This window comes from Phyllobates terribilis, unplaced genomic scaffold (genome assembly GCF_046119375.1).
Source record: "Phyllobates terribilis strain yellow unplaced genomic scaffold, ASM4611937v1 Scaffold_9__5_contigs__length_417890890, whole genome shotgun sequence".
NCBI classification, from domain to species: domain Eukaryota; kingdom Metazoa; phylum Chordata; class Amphibia; order Anura; family Dendrobatidae; genus Phyllobates; species Phyllobates terribilis.
The window spans coordinates 374,681,469-374,697,299 of record NW_027362769.1 but is presented as its reverse complement, the minus strand read 5'-3'; the positions used below and the strand labels follow the sequence as shown (position 1 = coordinate 374,697,299).

The following is a 15,831-nucleotide window of genomic DNA, read 5'->3' as shown; positions in this document are numbered from 1 at the left end:
AATAAAAACTCCCACCAGGGCTGGTGGTGAGAAAATAAAAACCGCATAGCATAATATCATTTATATAGACGGACGGTAAATATTTTTTGCTTTCAGAATTTTGCAGAATTTCCGTGTATCAGAAAATCAGAAAACGTCCCGGACCGTTATCAGCCCCATTATCGAAAGGTAAATGCCGGCTTCTAAATATATGTCTAATCTCTGCGTCACCCGCTGTATAATCACACAGCACACACCAGGCGCCCAGGTCATGTGCCGGCACCAGCACAAAACTGCACCAAGAATGGAGGAAAAAAGAAAAAAAATGACTAGTGTGCGCCCTCTGCTGGTCATCTGCTGCTATAATGCTCAAAGGTTCACGGTTAAATCTTGAGCGCCCTCTGCTGGTCATCTGATGCTATTACTCAAAGGTTCACGGATAAATCTTGAGCGCCCTCTGCTGGTCATCTGCTGCTATAGTGCTCAAAGGTTCACGGATAAATCTTGAGCGCCCTCTGCTGGTCATCTGATGCTATTACTCAAAGGTTCACGGATAAATCTTGAGCGCCTTCTGCTGGTCATCTTCTGCTATTACTCAAAGGTTCACGGATAAATCTTGAGCGCCCTCTGCTGGTCATCTGCTGCTATAGTGCTCAAAGGTTCACGGATAAATCTTGAGCGCCCTCTGCTGGTCATCTGCTGCTATTACTCAAAGGTTCACGGATAAATCTTGAGCGCCCTCTGCTGGTCATCTGCTGCTATTACTCAAAGGTTCACGGATAAATCTTGAGCGCCCTCTGCTGGTCATCCGATGCTATTACTCAAAGGTTCACGGATAAATCTTGAGCGCCCTCTACTGGGAATCTGATGCTATTACTCAAAGGTTCACGGATAAATCTTGAGCGCCCTCTGCTGGTTATCTGCTGCTATTGCGCAAAGGTTCACGGATAATTCTTGAGCGCACTCTGCTGGTCATCTGCTGCTATGGTGGAAGGGTTCACGGATAATTCTTGAGCGCCCTCTGCTGGTCATCTGATGCTATTGTGCAAGGGTTCACAAATAAATCTTGAGCGCCCTCTGCTGGTCATCTCCTACTATTACGCAAAGGTTCACGGTTAAATCTTGTGCGCCCTCTGCTGGCCATTATCTAAAAATGCAGGAGCTGATGTTTTTGGCTGTTTTTAAGCTAATCCTTCCCAACATTGATCAGAAAACTGACTAAAAGGCGATCACATCTGAGAAACTACAAGTCCCAGCAATTTCATAGCCTCTAGTGAGAGTTTTGCAGCCGCGGCCTGGTCACGCAAGAGTTAATATCCGGCCTGTCAGTGAGCTCCCAGCATGCACTGCGCTCCTGACAACATGGCGGCGCCCAGTGACCGGCAGCCCTCCAATCCTTTCAGCGGCTTCCCGTTCGCTATCCCCGGGGTAAAGCAGGATGGCGGCGCTGAGGAGGGGGAGGGGAAGAAGCCGTGCAGGGCGTGTATGGACTTCAAGAGCTGGATGAGGGCGCAGAGGAGACAGAGCTCGGCCGCACAGGTGAGAGGTGACCCGCGGGCGGCAGGACACCCGCCTGTAAGAAACTCGGGTGTCACCATAGCAACCAAGCAAAATGGAAGAAGGGACCTCACTGGTTGCTTTTGGAAACACGTCCTGTAAGGAGGACGACTGCGCCCCGGAGCTGGGTCCTGACGGGGAGGGGACGGACGACTGTGCCCCGGAGCCGGGACCTGACGGGGAGGGGACGGACGACTGTGCCCCGGAGCCGGGACCTGACAGGGAGGGGATGGAAGACTGTGCCCCGGGACCTGACGGGGAGGGGACGGACGACTGTGCCCCGGAGCCGGGACCTGACGGGGAGGGGACGGACGACTGTGCCCCGGAGCCGGGACCTGACGGGGAGGGGATGGAAGACTGTGCCCCGGGACCTGACGGGGAGGGGACGGACGACTGTGCCCCGGAGCCGGGACCTGACGGGGAGGGGACGGACGACTGTGCCCCGGAGCCGGGACCTGACGGGGAGGGGACGGACGACTGTGCCCCGGAGCCGGGACCTGACGGGGAGGGGACGGACGACTGTGCCCCGGAGCCGGGACCTGACGGGGAGGGGACGGACGACTGTGCCCCGGAGCCGGGACCTGACGGGGAGGGGACGGACGACTGTGCCCCGCAGCCAAGACCTGACGGGGAGGGGACGGACGACTGTGCCCCGGAGCCGGGACCTGACGGGGAGGGGACGGACGACTGTGCCCCGGAGCCGGGACCTGACGGGGAGGGGACGGGCGACTGTGCCCCGGAGCCGGGACCTGACGGGGAGGGGACGGGCGACTGTGCCCCGGAGCCGGGACCTGACGGGGAGGGGACGGGCGACTGTGCCCCGGAGCCGGGACCTGACGGGGACGGGACGGGCGACTGTGCCCCGGAGCCGGGACCTGACGGGGAGGGGACGGGCGACTGTGCCCCGGAGCCGGGACCTGACGGGGAGGGGACGGGCGACTGCGCACCGGAGTTGAGTTTTCATGGGCGGAACGACTGCGTTGCGGGCTCCAGTTTTTGGCAGGGCTGGGTCCCAATGGGAGGATCGACTATGCCCCAGGCGCTGGGTCCTGATGGGAGTCAGTGATGGCCTGGGGGGCCGAGTCACTGCTGACCTGCGTACTTTTCTTCTTTTAGGAGGATGACATAGAGGATAAGGAGCGTCCTGCTGAGTGTCCGCTAGATCGGGAAGACCTTGGCCGCAATACCTGGTCCTTCCTGCACACGATGGCGGCGTATTATCCAGACCACCCCTCCAACAAACAGCAGCTGGAAATGAAAAGCTTCATTAACCTCTTCTCAAAGTTCTACCCCTGCGATGAGTGTGCGGAGGACATGAGAGGGAGGTGCGTGCCGCCACCTACAATCGTCTGATATGTCATAGGAGCGGGGGGTCGCTATTGAGTGGGTCGTCTGGGTACTAGTGGGAGAAGTTGTATAAGATAAGAAAAACACGGCTGCTTCTCCTGAAAAAATAGCGCCCAATCTTATCTACAGGTTGTGTGGCGTTGCAGATCAACCCTATTCACTTCAATGGATCTGAGCTGCAATACTAGACATGACCAGTGGAGTGTTGTGGCGCTGTTTGTAGCAGACAGCTGCCATGTTTTTCTCTTTGGTGCCTCGCAGGTGGTCGGTTCCTTCATTTATTGCCCTTTGGATCAATCCCTCCTCTTCTGTGATTTCAGGCTCTCCAGTTCACAGCCGGACACCAGTACCAGACACAACCTGTCCCAGTGGATGTGCCGGCTACACAACGATGTCAACAGGAAGTTGGGAAAGTCCGAATTTGACTGCTCCAAAGTGGACGAGAGATGGCGAGACGGCTGGCAGGACGGGTCCTGTGACTGACACGCGGCTCTTCTCTGGTCACTCTTGGCTAGTGGTTTTTCTTACTATTGGGAGGTCTTCTAAGGAGTAAACGCCCCGAGGGTCGAACGTCACTCAAGATATGCCATAAGTGTCTGATGGGTGCGGGCCCCTGGTGGAAGTGGGACGGACATGTCTTATTCCTTGGGCTACAAGATAAGGGCAAAGAACCTCAGTTCTCAAGATGAATGTGGACCCCCCACTCTGCATCTCTCCGTCATACGTGGCCCAAATTGTCTAATATTGGAACACCCCTTTAATAGGCGGCCGGCAGTCTGAGACACGGTGACCAAAAGATGTCATTGGAGTTGAGTACAAAGATTCTCAGGACCGTGGTCTAGTGGCCGCCTCAGACCAGAGCCGTGTGAACCTCCTCCCATCTGCTGGCATCCTGGGCGCCTCTTCTGATCAGTAGGCCGGGTGCGGAGTGATGCATGAAGGCGAGCAGGGCCTGATAATTGGAAGAGACGCAGATAGGAGGAGGATCACCGGCTCCAGTCCAGGGGGCACGGACCGATGAGGGCTCGGACTGACGTGGTCTCTGGAACTGGCTCCTGCAAATCTACTTGTTCAACTTGTCATGTTACCAGAAGACGAAGGCTAAACTGCGACACTGGTCACACGCCCAGAATCGTCTGATTTCTTATCTCTCTACTATTTCATGTGCGATTTGGCTTTAATAAAACAGCAAAAGTGCAGACAGGACTTTCATATGGGTGTTCTCTATCCACCCCACCTTCTCTGCCAGCCATTTTTCTAAGCCGATCCAACAAGGAATGTCGGAGTATCCTTCACCCAATCGTTATTCTGACTGGGGAGATGATGTATTTTTACAAAATTCCAATTAAAGCGGTCGTCCAGGACTTAAACATTGATGATCTAAAACTTAGGACAGGTGATCAGTATCCAATTGGTAGGAGTCTGACAACCGATTCCACCCAATTGGCTGTTATAAGCTCCCGCAGCCGCCGGATGTGCACTGTAGCGGCTGTTTTTAGGCTCAGATCTTGGTCACTTCAATGTGGACTGTGTAGGTCAGGAGATCTGACAGCTGGACCCCACCAATTGGATATGGATGACCTATCTTAAGGCTCGGATAATCAATATCGTAGTCTTGGACAACCCTTTTAAGAGTATTCACACACACACACACACACACACACACACACACACACACACACCCGGACTCCCTCCAATCTGCAGGACATGCTCTATCGTAAACCTGATAAAGTGCAGGTTCCCTTTTAGGTCTTATAGTTTCTGCCCGGTGGTCCTGATGCTTTACTTGTCGGTGGTCCGTGGTGCAAGTGGTCGTTTTTTTGCTTGTATTCGGCTTCTATGTGAGTACTACTGACATAGTGATATATTATTGCTCTGTTTTGCGGGTTGCATCAGCGATGGTATCCTTTCGGGCTCCCGCCATCGTTCTCCGTCCTTCTTTGTACGAGTGCTGTCATCTGGAATCATTTCTTTTTCTACATTTTATTGGTTCCTTCCACATTTGGACACTTTTACAATGGAAATACAATGTTATTTTCTAAATAAAACTCAAGTGCTACGTAATGATCTGTTAGTTGTAATTTCACATTTTAATTTCTCGGGGTCTAAAGTTAAAGGGGACTTGGGACTGTAGACATGTATAGCACGTGTGTAGGGAAAGGGGCCATGTCGATTGTCTGACCTTACACCCCAACATTCAGATTTGCCTCCTTGTGTGTAAAAGAGAGGAGCCGCTGTACTGCGCTGCTCAAAATAATGAAGGGAAAGCGGCAATCACAGGTCGGATGGACGGAAGATCCAAGATGGAAATCTGTTCTGATTAAGAATATGTGTAGTTGGTGAGTGGAAAGCAAGATCGTCAGCCAATGAGGGCCGGGTCTAAATCTCCCCGAAAATTTAAGTGAAAAACTAAAATAACAGATGGATCCAATTTGCTTGAATTTCATCACGGCGTCTCCTAATGTGATCAGTAGCGTGTACCTGAATAATGAGACCGGGCAATTGCCGGGGTGATACTACGGAGGCAGTTCAAGGAGAGCTTAGATTAGAGCAGGCATATAGGCAGTCTTTAATTTAATTGCTATACTTGTATACGTGCCTGTATGACCTCCCTACAACGCCTGGGCATGCTCCTGATGAGGCTGAGTATTGTGTGTGGCCTCCACCTGCCTGTATCACCTCCCTACAATGCCTGGGCATGCTCCTGATGAGGCTGAGTATTGTGTGTGGCCTCCACGTGCCTGTATGACCTCCCTACAACGCCTGGGCATGCTCCTGATGAGGCTGAGTATTGTGTGTGGCCTCCACGTGCCTGTATGACCTCCCTACAACGCCTGGCCATGCTCCTGATGAGGTTGCGGATGGTCTCCTGTGGGATCTCCTCCCAGACCTGGACTAAAGCATCCGCCAACTCCTGGACAGTCTGTGGTGCAACGTGACGTGTATATATGGTGGTCCAAAAGTAGGTGGACAGAAAGTGTAATAAGGTTATGAAGGGGGAGATTTATCAAACATGGTGTAAAGTGAAATAACTTGTTGCTGAAATATTTGTTCAGAGTCCAAAAAAGTCCACCAGAAGAGCCTCTGTGGAATTGGGAATTTCACGAGCTTCTATCATGAGAATCCTGAAATCTATTGGGTGGAAGCTGATCGTCCACATCTAATTCATGGTTTATTGGGGGATGATCCAGACAGGCGGCTGCAATTTAGTGAGATTATGCTTAACGAAATTGAAGAAAATCCAGTAAGTTTAGATAATATGATGTGGAGTGATGAAGCTTCTTTCCCATTCTCCGGCCATATTAACAGACATAATTGTATTTACTGGTATAATGAGAACATGCATTTAACATTAGAGCCACAACTAAATGAGCCTGGTGTCAATGTTTGGGGTGGTATTTCAAGTTTTGGTGTTTTAGGACCAATATTTTTTGATGGAACAGTCACAGGAGATAAGTATCACAAAATTCTGATGAATCAAGTTGTTCCCCAGTTACAGCAACAGCCGAATTCAAATGACCTTTATTTCCAACAAGATGGGGCCCCTCCACATTATTCAAGAGTGGTCCGCGAGTATCTTGATGAAACATTTCCTAATAAATGGATTGGCCGAAGAGGCCCACTTGATTGGCCGGCACGTTCACCGGACTTGACCCCAATGGATTTTTTCTTTTGGGGAGTACTCAAGGACAAAGTTTATAGTCGAAAACCAAAAAGTGTCAGTGATTTGAAAAATTCCATAAGAGATGCATTTCAAGAAATTAACACCCAAAGAGACTTGTGCAGAAAAGTTTGCCGAAGTGTAAGAGGCGACTTCAAAGCTGTGCAAATTGTAATGGAAAACAGTTTGAGCACCTGCGTTGGTAAAATTGAAGGGCTTTTTGTATTATTGTTCAGAATAAAATTTAATTGTCAATGTTATGCTTGTGTTAGTGAATATAATTTTATATATAAATCAAAATAAATGTTATTATTTTCTGTCCACCTACTTTTGGACCACCCTGTATATTAGAAGCAGTCCCTCCTAATTTTTGGCAGCTCTTGCATTTAGTGCATAGGCTTTATCAGTCTAAGGCTATGTGCCCACGATGCAGAAATGCTGCATATTTTTTCCGCTTCTCCCTGGCAGGAAAAAACGCATGCGGATTTTACATGCGTTTTTCCTGCCAGGTAGAAGCGTTTGTCAAGCGTTCTTCACATGCATTTCCGCATGTGGGTTGTCAAGCGATTTTAGCATCACCTGGAAAAGTGCTTGACAACTTGGTCACACTATATAAATCCATGCAACCGGCATAGATTTATATAGTGTGACCAAGTAATAGTTTAAAAAAAAGAATAAGAATGGTAAAAAATAAAGATTATACTTACCTTCCGATGTCCCCCGGTATTTTCTCCGCTGCGTCATTGAGTCATGGTCGCGTGACCTGTCACATGACTAAATGACGTCATGGCAGGTCCTTCACACCACCTCGACCCATACAGCAGACCGGACGCATCGCTGAGGAGGCCGGGGGCCATCGGAAGGTAAGTATAATCTTTATTTTTTACTTTAATTTTTTTTTTAGCAGGTTCTATGGTACCCAGGTCTGGAGGAGAGTCTCCTCTTCTCCAAACCCGGGTACCATCCACATATAGAAACGCTTAATATCCGTGTGTGCAAATGTGCTGCGTTTCAATGCAAGTCAGCGGCGGCGATTACGCTGCGTGTCCGCAAAATTAATGGACATGCTGCGTATTTTTCCGCAATGATAATCCGCAGCGGAAATTTCCGCAGCATGTGCACAGCACATGCGGATCATCATTGGGGACCATGGGGCACGTATTACCAAGCATTTTTTAAGTGTTTTTGCTGCGGAAATTCCAAGGCAAAAACGCTTGAAAAACGCGTAGTGGGCACGCAGCCTAAGAGTCCCACTACCTAACAATTTTAACAGAATGTGTATGAGGCCCTCCTTTATGTCTAATGCAGGGTGTTATCGGAGTCCCTCTTCCTTCTAAATTTTGGCACTCCTTGCATTGTCCTCATAGGCTTTGAGTTTGAGTCCCTCCTTCAGAAATTAAACAGGATGGGAGTCAGATGCGTCCAGGCGTCTTCCCCTAGCTGTTCCCATTCCATTTGAGAGCTGTTTCCATTAATTTCAGCGATTTCCTTCCCCAGCCCTCCTATTAGGGTCTTCCAGATAAATGCTTGAGTTTCCCATTGACTTCCGTTATACTCGTTACTCGAGTCGAGCCCGTCCGAGCGTTCAACCTGCTCGATTCGAGTATCGAGCACTCGAGCATTTTAGTACTCGATCATCACTAGCATATACCGTATATAGTATTGTCAGGGATATATTGAGGAATATTGAAAATCTGTCATAGATATTGACCATTTCTCCCTTATTCACCTTTTGGTCAGTACAACGCTGTCTCCATAAAAATCTCAGCACAAAGCCCCAGTTAACACAGTCATGAGTAAGGCCTTAAACAAACTGCTGGCAGCCAAGAAGTGTTACAAGCTACTTAGAATGGGACCATCTTGACCCTGAAAGACGCAGGGGGTAATTAGTGGCAGGATTGCAATAATTCGTGTATAACTGTTGGAGCTTGCTTCCCGAGCTTCAAAGAAGAAATTTATAGACACGCCGACTCTGATATGAAATATTGTGAGTTCCATACGTCCGGCAATAATGGGACCTATATTTTTAGTGGCAGAATCAGCCCATGAATGTATCCATAGTTTTCCATGACTGTAAGCAGAATCAGGGAGCTGTAGCGCAAAAACACCAGAATAGCAGACTGCAACTATGCGATGTGTGGTCTCTAAATGTAGGTAAAATCATAACGGAAAAAATGGCATCGTTTGCAAGCTTCTGCGATCAACGAGCGATGAGTTATCGCAGAAGTTAGCATTTTTAATAAAAATGTGCAGGCTGGAGACCAGCCCACATGATGTCACCACAAGGGGCGTGTGGCCAGATCTCCCCATAGGTATAAGAGAACCCATGGAAATACAGGAGCACTCATTTCCAGGGGGGTATAAGGATTATGAGCAACGGGTCACGTTCAAGAACACTCAAATCAAACTGGGAAGCCCCTCCTCCACCTATATTGAATCATCGCAGCGATCTTTATAGAGTAAGTTGTCTTCTTTTATCCTGTTTATTTTATGTAACTGCTTATGTATTTTAATGTCTCCTTTATACCATCCTTGTGTATATTTTTCCTAAATACTGCCTCCCTTTTGGATTAAATATAAAATGTAATAGTCCTGTTTCTTTTGCTCTCTAATTGTTCCCTTCCCCGAAGTTATATACGCTACCAAAACGCAGGCGTCATGCCAGGCCTGTATTATATTTCAAACTCGGCCGGTGCTGGCAGCGAATAATATTAATAATCGGGCTATCATGAAGCTGACAGTGACCGTACAGAGGGCGTAAACTCGTATTCCATGCTTTGGAACGCAGAGGTGTGACACCATATGCTCACTGGTCACTTGCCGATATCTACGCAGCGAGTAGTCGGGATCGTGTGCTCGCGATTCTGGACGAAATACGAACAGCGTGACGGCAACGGCGAGATATTGCGTGATCTCCCCGGTGTCATCCCTGTGGAGTTCCTGACAAGTATAAAGAATCAGATGACCACAGGTTAAAGTCCTTTAAGGGGACTAACAAAGTAAAAGCTGAAAAACAATGGTTTAAAAAATATATATATATTTTTAAATCACCCCTTTATTTCTTTTTAAAATGAAAGAATTGTAAAAAATATTTGTCCAAAAAATTCTGACCTATCAAAATATAAAATTACTTAAACTGTACGTTAAATGTCGAAAAGAAATCTAAACGCCAGAGCTAACATTTTTCTGTTGCCGCAGTCCCCACCTCTCTCCCCCCAAAAATAAAAGGCATTTAAAACGTTGTGTGTACCTCAAAATGGTGTCTATAAAACTTCAGCTTCACGGACAAAGAACAAATCCTCACCCAGCTCCATGGACGGTAAAATAAAAATAAAAAAGTTATTGATCTCAGAACATGGAGACGTAAACCATCGCTGTATTTTTACTGCAAAGTGAACAACTTAAAAGAAAAAAATCAATTTTTTTTTTTTTTACTGAATTCGACTGCAAGTGGAATTTTTTTCCCCCTTTTTTCATTACATTTTTGGTAAAATAAATGATATAATTGAAAACTACAACTCATCCCGCAAAAAACAAGCCCTCGTATGGATATGGTTAACAGGTTATTGCTTCTGAAAAGCGAGGAGAAAAAATGAAAAATAACTGTGTCTCCAAGGGGTTAGGAAACCACGCCACTCTTGGGCAGGAGCGTCTGGACCCTCTTTCATTGTAATATGTCAGGTTAGCAGGTGGTGCACGCAGTTCGTGGACCCACTGCCACGGGGCCGGGCTTGCCTGGGAGGGGCGTAGCTACGCGGCTACCTGGTGGTGCCGCCTGGTACTGCAGCTGCTGATCCCAAAAAGTCTGGTTCGCTGCACGGGAAGATGTGCCCGGAGTCACTGGCGAGCAGGATTTGGAGACTGACGGACAGTCCGGATAATTTGGATCTCGGAGATAGGTTCTCGTTCATACACGCTATACTAGACTAATGGGACGAAACAGGATAAGGGGATATCTACACTGCTAAAAAAAATAAAGGGAACACTCAAATAACACATCCTAGATCTGAATGAATGAAATATTCTCATTGAATACTTTGTTCTCTACGATCTTGAATGTGCTGACAACACAATCACACAAAAATCATCAATGGAAATCAAATTTATTAACCAATAGAGGCCTGGATATGGAGTCACCCCCAAAATTAAGGTGGAAAAACACACTACAGGCTGATCCAACTTTGATGTAATGTCCTTAAAACAAGTCAAAATGAGGCTCAGTATTGTGTGTGGCCTCCACGTGCCTGTATGACCTCCCTACAATGCCTGGGCATGCTCCTGATGAGGTTGCGGATGGTCTCCTGTGGGATCTCTTCCCAGACCTGGACTAAAGCATCCGCCAACTCCTGGACAGTCTGTGGTGCAACGTGACGTTGGTGGATGGAGCGAGACATGTCCCAGATGTGCTCAATCGGGTTCAGGTCTGGGGAACGGGCGGGCCAGTCCATAGCTTCAATGCCTTCATCTTGCAGGAACTGCTGACACACTCCAGCCACATGAGGTCTGGCATTGTCCTGCATTAGGAGGAACTCAGGGCCAACCACACCAGCATATGGTCTCACAAGGGGTCTGAGGATCTCATCTCGGTACCTAATGGCAGTCAGGCTATCTCTGGCGAGCACATGGAGGGCTGTGCGGCCCTCCAAAGAAATGCCACCCCACACCATTACTGACCCACTGCCAAATCGGTCATGCTGAAGGATGTTGCAGGCAGCAGATCGCTCTCCACGGCGTCTCCAGACTCTGTCACGTCTGTCACATGTGCTCAGTGTGAACCTGCTTTCATCTGTGAAGAGCACAGGGCGCCAGTGGCAACTTTGCCAATCCTGGTGTTCTGTGGCAAATGCCAAGCGTCCTGCATGGTGTTGGGCTGTGATAACCCCCATCTGTGGACATCGGGTCCTCATGGAGTCAGTTTCTAACCGTTTGTGCAGACACATGCACATTTGTGGCCTGCTGGAGGTCATTTTGCAGGGCTCTGGCAGTGCTCCTCCTGTTCCTCCTTGCACAAAGGCGGAGGTAGTGGTCCTGCTGCTGGGTTGTTGTCCTCCTACGGCCCCCTCCACGTCTCCTGGTGTACTGGCCTGTCTCCTGGTAGCGCCTCCAGCCTCTGGACACTACGCTGACAGACACAGCAAACCTTCTTGCCACAGCTCGCATTGATGTACCATCCTGGATGAGCTGCACTACCTGAGCAACTTCTGTGGGTTGTAGAGTCCGTCTCATGCTACCACGAGTGTGAAAGCACAACCAACATTCAAAAGTGACCAAAACATCAGCCAGAAAGCATTGGTACTGAGATGTGGTCTGTGGTCCCCACCTGCAGAACCACTGCTTTATTGAGGATGTCTTGATAACTGCCAATAATTTCCATCTATTGTCTATTTAATTTGCACAACAGCATGTGAAATTGATTGTCAATCAGTGTTGCTTCCTAAGTGGACAGTTTGATTTCACAGAAGTTTGATTTACTTGTAGTTATATTCTGTTGTTTAAGTGTTCCCTTTATTTTTTTGAGCAGTGTATAACAGACTAAGGACTGGGGACCTGGCAACATACAGTTCACATACCAACACCACTAACAAACTACCTATAGGGGTTGTTCAGGCACCTGCCTATTGGGAAGGGTGCCTCGAATATAAGACGCCCCCCAGCTATTGGCTGGGGGCATCTTTGCACATACGCGCGCTGCCCATTTAAGAGCAGGGGAGCGCATGCGCACTGGGCGCAGCGTGCACAGAGCAAGGAGGAGGAGTGCGAGGACACCGCCACAACCATTGCGTGTGGCGTCATCCCCACATGGAAAGAGGAGGGGAACCATTCGGGGGCGCCGGCAAAAATTTTACAATATTTGCTTCTGGGTTACAATTTCCCAGCTTCCCCAAAAAATCTGCATGTAGGAACATATTGCTAGAGCTTGGGGTCCAAAAAATACCCCCTGGAGAGTTGGCTCGGAGCTGAATCTTTGTTTCTGTCTGAAGCCTGTAGAAATCAGCGTATTGTCCAGACGCAACACGTCATATCTCTGGCCCCTCCACGTGTCCGCCATCACCTTCACATCTCATCTCCCATAGAATCAGTGCAGCTGAGATTCAGGACATGGAAGACAAACTCGCAGCATGTGATCCTGGCCGCTGTCTGCACACATCTGCCCTGTCACCCAAAGAGGGCGCCGAGCACGGAGGCAGCACCGCACCACATCTAACTATAGGGGAGGAGCTGCTCTCCCTCGTCCCACTGCTCCGCTTTACAGTCATTCTCTCTTTAGACTAAAAAGGATGATAACATAGATGTGCAGTAAGATGTATTCTATTGTTCTATCTATAAGAACAAGCAGAATAGTGAGTGCAGCTCTGCAGTATAATACAGGATCTAACTCAGGATCAGTACAGGAACAGTAATGTAATGTATGTACACAGTGACTGCACCAGCAGAATAGTGAGTGCAGCTCTGGAGTATAATACAGGATGTAACTCAGCATCAGTAATGTAATGTATGTACACAGTGACTGCACCAGCAGAATAGTGAATGCAGCTCTGGAGTATAATACAGGAGGTAACTCAGGATCAGTACAGGATCAGTAATGTAATGTCTGTACACAGTGACTGCACCAGTAGAATAGTGAGTGCAGCTCTGGAGTATAATACATGATGTAACTCAGGATCAGTAATGTATGTACACAGTGACTGCATCAGCAGAATAGTGAGTGCAGCTCTGGAGTATAATACAGTTTGTAACTCAGGATCAGTAATGTAATGTATGTACATAGTGACTGCACCAACAGAATAGTGAGTGCAGCTCTGGAGTATAATACAGGATGTAACTCAGGATCAGTAATGTATTGTATGTACACAGTGACTGCACCAGTAGAATAGTGAGTGCAGCTCTGGAGTATAATACAGGATGTAACTCAGGATCAGTATGGGATAAGTAATGTAATGTATGTACACAGTGACTGCACCAGCGGAATAGTGAGTGCAGCTCTGGAGTATAATACAGGATGTAACTCAGGATCAGTAATGTAATGTATGTACACAGTGACTGCACCAGCAGAATAGTGAATGCAGCTCTGGAGTATAATACAGGATGTAACTCAGGATCAGTACGGGATCAGTAATGTAATGTATGTACACAGTGACTGCACCAGCAGAATAGTGAGTGCAGCTCTGGAGTATAATACAGGATGTAACTCAGGATCAGTACAGGATAAGTAATGTAATGTATGTACACAGCGACCACACCAGCAGAATAGTGAGTGCAGCTCTGGAGTATAATACAGGATGTAACTCAGGATCAGTAATGTAATGTATGTACACAGTGACTGCACCAGCAGAACAGTGAGTGCAGCTCTGGAGTATAATACAGGATGTAACTCAGGATCAGTAATGTAATGTATGTACACAGTGACTGCACCAGCAGAATAGTGAATGCAGCTCTGGAGTATAATGCGGGATAAGTCATGTGTTTATGTAATATATGTGATGTATATATTGCATTTCTTCTCTCTTTTATATGGATGTGTATAGTGATTTGTTGATACCAGACAGTAGTTGCTTCTCCGTCGTACAGTAATTGTGTGATCTGCCATTACCTCTTCCCTATCCCAGGATTCACAGACATTCTTTTTCTTCAGGAGGCCGTGGTGGCCATTAAAACAACAATTATGAATTATTAACTCTCCCTGATACATAAACATATCCAAGTACACCTCTTATCTACAAGCCGATTACATCGGTCATACTGGGTTTTGTCCACTAGGAGGTATCATACATAATTTATTCTTATTTAACCCCTTAATAGCATTCTCTCTGGGAGTTTTAAATGTGATTTTAAAGCATAAGGGGAATCTAAAATCCTCATCATACACATTGCATTACACTGCCCATTGCTGTGATCCCCCATAGTTTACGCTGCGGGGCGGCCCACTGGTAAGGACTGAAAATCTCTGTGGTTTAGCTCCCATTTTACAGCTCCACCTCCTGCAGTTTTATCTCAAGGGACTTTGATTGCTGCAGTGTCAGATTACGCCTTGTGTCATAGGTGCAGCTATAAAAGATCAGGGGTTAATAATTATTTTTTTAATTATGGGTAGCTTCGAGTAGGTTTCTTACTTTCACATTCATTTTGGTGCAAAACCAGAACTGTTATCCTCTGAAAACAAATCTTATAGTTGGACAAAAGACTGTTGAAAAACCGGTTGACCTCACCCTCGTACTTGATGCTCATTTTGCTGACTGTTTCCTTATTTACCATACTTTATCCTGGTGTTGTGTCATGTCGGTATATTTGTACTGGGTGTACCGCCCCTTTAAGTTATTTGATTGCGGCGTGTTGAATATGGGGTCAGTGAATGATTGGGGGTGTAACACTGGGGCCACCCCGGCTAATATAACTTTGAGTTGTGCACCTGATTGAGTATGTGATGGTTGATGTAGGAAGTACCGCTCCTTAGGGCCGAGGGGCTCATCATGGGAGTGAATGCAATGGTTTGGGGATTTGTACCTGATAGTAGGGGTAATGTGGATGTGGGGTCACCGTCAGCATCACCCCAGAGTGCAGAAAGTATAAAGGACTCTGATCCCGACAGCTGGGGTCACTTGCAGAGGGAACGTGATAGGTGATTTGCAGGTGATGGGCTCACTCACCCAATTGAAAGTTAACCTCACATGATATCCCTGGTGTGGGTCACTGACACTCCTGTAAGAGAGAAGATGAGCTGTCCAAGACTGAGAGAGTCTGCACAGGGTGTTAGTAAGCTATGCCTGCGACAAATGGAAAAACTAAGTGTGCTACCACAGCAGAGTGAGCCTGCAATGTTCCTGACAGCTAGGGTCAGTTACAGAGGGAATGTGAGAGGGGATTATCAAGTGATGGGCTCACTCACCAACTCACACAATTGAAAGTTGCTCTCACATCTTATCTCTGGTGTGGGTGATTGACACGCCTGTGAGAGAGAGAAGATGAGTTGCCCAAGATTGCAAGAGAGGTGAGAGTTTTCACAGGGAGCTAGTAAGCTATGCCTGCGACAATAGAAAAACTAAGTGTGGCAAGCAGTAAAGTGAGCCTGCGAGAGTGTGCACTCGCCAAGGAGGTGGATTGTGAAGCCTCCTGTGTAAGAGGCAAGAAAGTGCCTGGACCATGGGCCCAGAAGCAGTTACGGGCCAGACGGTTAGAGGTTTGCTTCCACTAGGAAGGCCAAGGAGAGGGATGACAGCCTTAGGAAAGTGAGTTTGGTCAGAGAAGCAGAGTGAAAAAGAGTGCAGGCAGTGAGACGCATTCATCTGGTG

The 15,831-nt window shown here is 47.7% G+C and overlaps 1 protein-coding gene across 1 annotated transcript; it reads left to right on the top strand.

The window, feature by feature from the left end:
- Positions 1–1,286: 1,286 nt before the first annotated feature.
- GFER (growth factor, augmenter of liver regeneration) lies at positions 1,287–4,947 on the top strand. Its single transcript, XM_073648400.1, has 3 exons — positions 1,287–1,518; positions 2,653–2,861; positions 3,204–4,947. The coding sequence occupies exons 1-3, from the start codon at positions 1,321–1,323 to the stop codon at positions 3,364–3,366; spliced, it is 570 nt and encodes a 189-aa protein (XP_073504501.1). The 5' UTR covers positions 1,287–1,320; the 3' UTR covers positions 3,367–4,947.
- Positions 4,948–15,831: the final 10,884 nt, after the last annotated feature.